Source organism: Sander lucioperca, chromosome 12 (genome assembly GCF_008315115.2).
Source record: "Sander lucioperca isolate FBNREF2018 chromosome 12, SLUC_FBN_1.2, whole genome shotgun sequence".
NCBI lineage: Eukaryota > Metazoa > Chordata > Actinopteri > Perciformes > Percidae > Sander > Sander lucioperca.
Genome location: NC_050184.1, coordinates 18,925,989 through 18,929,592, shown reverse-complemented (window position 1 = coordinate 18,929,592; position 3,604 = coordinate 18,925,989). Strand labels below are relative to the sequence as shown.

Sequence of the window (3,604 nt, the reverse complement as noted above, 5' to 3'; positions counted from 1 at the left end):
ACCAGGCTAGTGGACCAGAGTCTGGTAGGACCAGGCTAGTGGACCAGAGTCTGGTAGGACCAGGCTAGTGTACCAGAGTCTGGTAGGACCAGGCTAGTGTACCAGAGTCTGGTAGGACCAGGCTAGTGGACCAGAGTCTAGTAGGACCAGGCTAGTGGACCAGAGTCTGGTAGGACCAGGCTAGTGGACCAGAGTCTGGTAGGACCAGGCTAGTGGACCAGAGTCTGGTAGGACCAGGCTAGTGTACCAGAGTCTGGTAGGACCAGGCTAGAGTACCAGAGTCTGGTAGGACCAGGCTAGTGGACCAGAGTCTGGTATGACCAGGCTAGTGGACCAGAGTCTGGTAGGACCAGGCTAGTGGACCAGAGTCTGGTAGGACCAGGCTAGTGGACCAGAGTCTGGTAGGACCAGGCTAGTGGACTATCGAGCCAGGTCGAGCTGGTACTAGTAGTGGGTAAGCGCCATAAGAGTAACATTTCATCCCGGTACCAAACACACAGACATTGTGGCTCCAGAAAGTCGTCACTTAGACACTTTTGGGTAAGTAGTCTTTCTAATCACGTGTTTTTATAGTCTTAGGCCCTGTTTACACGTCCGTGGTTATTTTGAAAAACGGAGACATTTCCCTTCGTTTGTGCCCTTCGTTTACAAGCAAACGGAGAATTCACCTCTGAAAACGAGTCTTACTAAAAACTCCGGCCAGAGTGGATATTTTTGAAATCTTCGTTTGCACGTAAACTGAGACAAACGGAGGTTTAGGCAGCCGAGAGAGAGAAAGAGGAAGTGATTCGTTGCTGTTGCTGCTATTTTGGGGATTCTGATTTGCTAACGTGGGCTTGAGCTTCTCGTTACACCGCCACCTACAGGTCTGGCGTGCTCTTGACGGCATTAACGGCATATATACACGGGTACGTGTAAACGTAGCATACTGCAACAGTTTAACGACAAACTGAGACTCTCTTGACCTGCAAAAGTATCTTTTAAACTGACGAACATCATGTGTGTAATTCACGGCTCAATTCAAATAATTATTTGTTTCTCCTCGTTCACTACTGGACGTGTTTTTCCCGAAATAAGTTCCCATGGTGGTCCACCGGAAGGGGCGGGACTTCACCTCTCTATTCTGATCGATGAACGCGTATCAATAAGGAGATCAGGCCAGTATTATTTATTCTACACATTAACATGAACTACAATAAATATATATTGATATTTATCTACTGTGTTAGAAAAATAAATCTGTCGATTTAAAAATGTATTTATTTTAATTAGTGACATTATCATACAAAAACAAACTCCCTATCGATGATTTGGGGTGTCACGATTCTCCAAATCCACAATTTAATCAATTTAAATAATTATTTTGTTAGCAGGGACGGCGATGCCACAAAACGCGCCACTAGATTGCAGAAGGTTACTCTGCATCGACAGTTTGAGTTCCCCAGAGTTTATGAGGTGCAATTGAATTCAATTGAATGCACCATTAGTTTAACGAGGTTCACGCTGCCTGCACGCTGGCTGCGTGGCGTGAGCGTGGCGTGTCAGCTGCGTGGCGGCTGCGTGGCGTTTTCTATGTCTTTCCACACCAGAAAGGTGTCTGAGGCGGCGCTGCTGCTGCTGCTAGCCTCGTCTGGACACATGGATGTTTCCCATTAACATAAACATAAATATATTCTGATCTGATTACAGCAAAGACAACGCCGGCAGTATTGACGGCAAAATAGGCTCCAGAATATTTCCTTCTGTATTGACAGGTGCAATATTAGAAAATTGATAATTATTTATTATTATTTTTTTTAAATTACATTTATATCTGCATTTATGTCAAAACCACGAGACTTTCAATCATCAAAATTTCATTTATTAATAGGTATTTGTGTCAAAATGACATATAAACATCTTTCCGTATTCTATGTTGCCTGGAAACGCTTCCAACACGCTTGCGTGTCGCGTGAAAAATATGCGTTGTCCTATTTCTAGCATGCACGGGTTTTCGGTGCGGCATGTGCGTGTCACGCAGGCAGCGTGCACGCTCTAATCCAGGGGTCACCGACCTTTTAGAAACTGAGAGCTACTTCATGGGTACTGAGTCATACGAAGGGCTACCAGTTTGATGCACTCTTCTGAAATAACTAATTTGCTCAGTTTGCCTTTAGTTATATATGATTATTAATGATTAATGATAGTCATCTATGTGAAGACACTGATCACGTTAATGATTTCTCATTATCAATAATTATCAACAATGACTTAACAAGGTGGGAAACGGATAATATCAATATTCAATTTTCATTTTTAGAACAGGCCTGAGGGCTACTCATGTGGTCCTTGGGGGCTACCTGGTGCCCGCGGGAACCGTGTTGGTGACCCCTGCTCTAACTTGTTACCATGGGAGCCGAAATAAAAACGGACACGCCACGCAGCTTCATGGTAAACCCCGCTGATCAGTTAATGAAGCTACGGGACAGCAGACTGCAGATCTGAGTCCAGTTCAAAATCCTAAAAACGGAAGTTTAAAATCAGTTCCAGTCAGCTGTGTGTGTGTGTGTGTGTGTGTGTGTGTGTGTGAGAGTGTGTGTGTGAGTGAGAGTGTGTGTGAGTGAGTGAGTGAGTGAGTGAGAGAGTGTGTGTGTGTGTCTGTGTGTGTGAAAGAGAGAGTGAGTGAGTGAGTGAGTGAGAGTGTGTGTATGTGTCTGTGTGTGTGTGAAAGAGAGAGTGAGTGAGTGAGTGAGTGAGTGAGTGAGTGAGAGAGAGAGAGAGAGTGAGAGAGAGTGTGTGTGTGTATGTGTCTGTGTGAAAGAGAGAGTGAGTGAGTGAGTGAGTGAGTGAGTGAGTGAGTGAGTGAGTGAGAGAGAGAGAGAGAGAGAGTGAGAGAGAGTGTGTGTGTATGTGTGTGTGTGTGTGTGTGTGTGTCCGTGTGCGTGTCCATGGTAACTAGTATAACAGCAGATTTTCTTCTTCCATCGACTCAGAGTTAAAACTCAGGAGAGAGCCTCCTCTTCATCTGCGGTTCTCTCCTCTTCCTCCCCCCCTCCCTCCCCCCCTCCCTCCCCCAGCAGGATGCGCAGCTCTGCCAGCCTCTGTTGCATCTTGGGAATCCCGGACAGCTGATTCTCCAGACGTTGTTTCTCCTCCTGAGACAATAAAAACAGATGGAAACATGTCGATGTTTTTGTGTTTAAATGAAGTTGCATGTCTAAAACTAATGAAAGACTGGGCAGCCTATCACACACACACACACACACACACACACACACACACACACACACACACACACACACACACACACACACACACACACACACACACACACACAGCCAGAGGCATGTTGTTGTGCTACTGCTGGTTACCGTGGTTACTACAGCAGGGGTTGTGGGGTTAGCTGAGGAGCTTCACAGTTATTTTAACATCTTTACAAACTGAAAGTGATTGACTGAGGCTCCACCGATGAGACTGAGTGGCGTGCGTCGTCGTTTCCAAATGTGTCCGTTTGCGTCCGTCCAGACTACAAAGCAACCCCGGAGGTTCAGACCCAGACGGGGGGGGGCAGTGTTTCCAGATGTTAAAGTTTTAGGGCCTAGTGTAGTGTGGACGGGAGGCGTAA

The 3,604-nt window shown here is 46.0% G+C and overlaps 1 protein-coding gene across 1 annotated transcript in view; it reads right to left on the bottom strand.

The window, feature by feature from the left end:
• Positions 1-2,928: 2,928 nt before the first annotated feature.
• Positions 2,929-3,604, bottom strand: part of abcd1 (ATP-binding cassette, sub-family D (ALD), member 1) — a 27,067-nt gene continuing 26,391 nt past the window's right edge. The window contains exon 17 of the mRNA XM_031293102.2: positions 2,929-3,134. Coding sequence (XP_031148962.1) covers positions 2,982-3,134 — 153 coding nt within the window. The 3' untranslated portion in view covers positions 2,929-2,981. The remainder of the gene's footprint in view (positions 3,135-3,604) is intronic.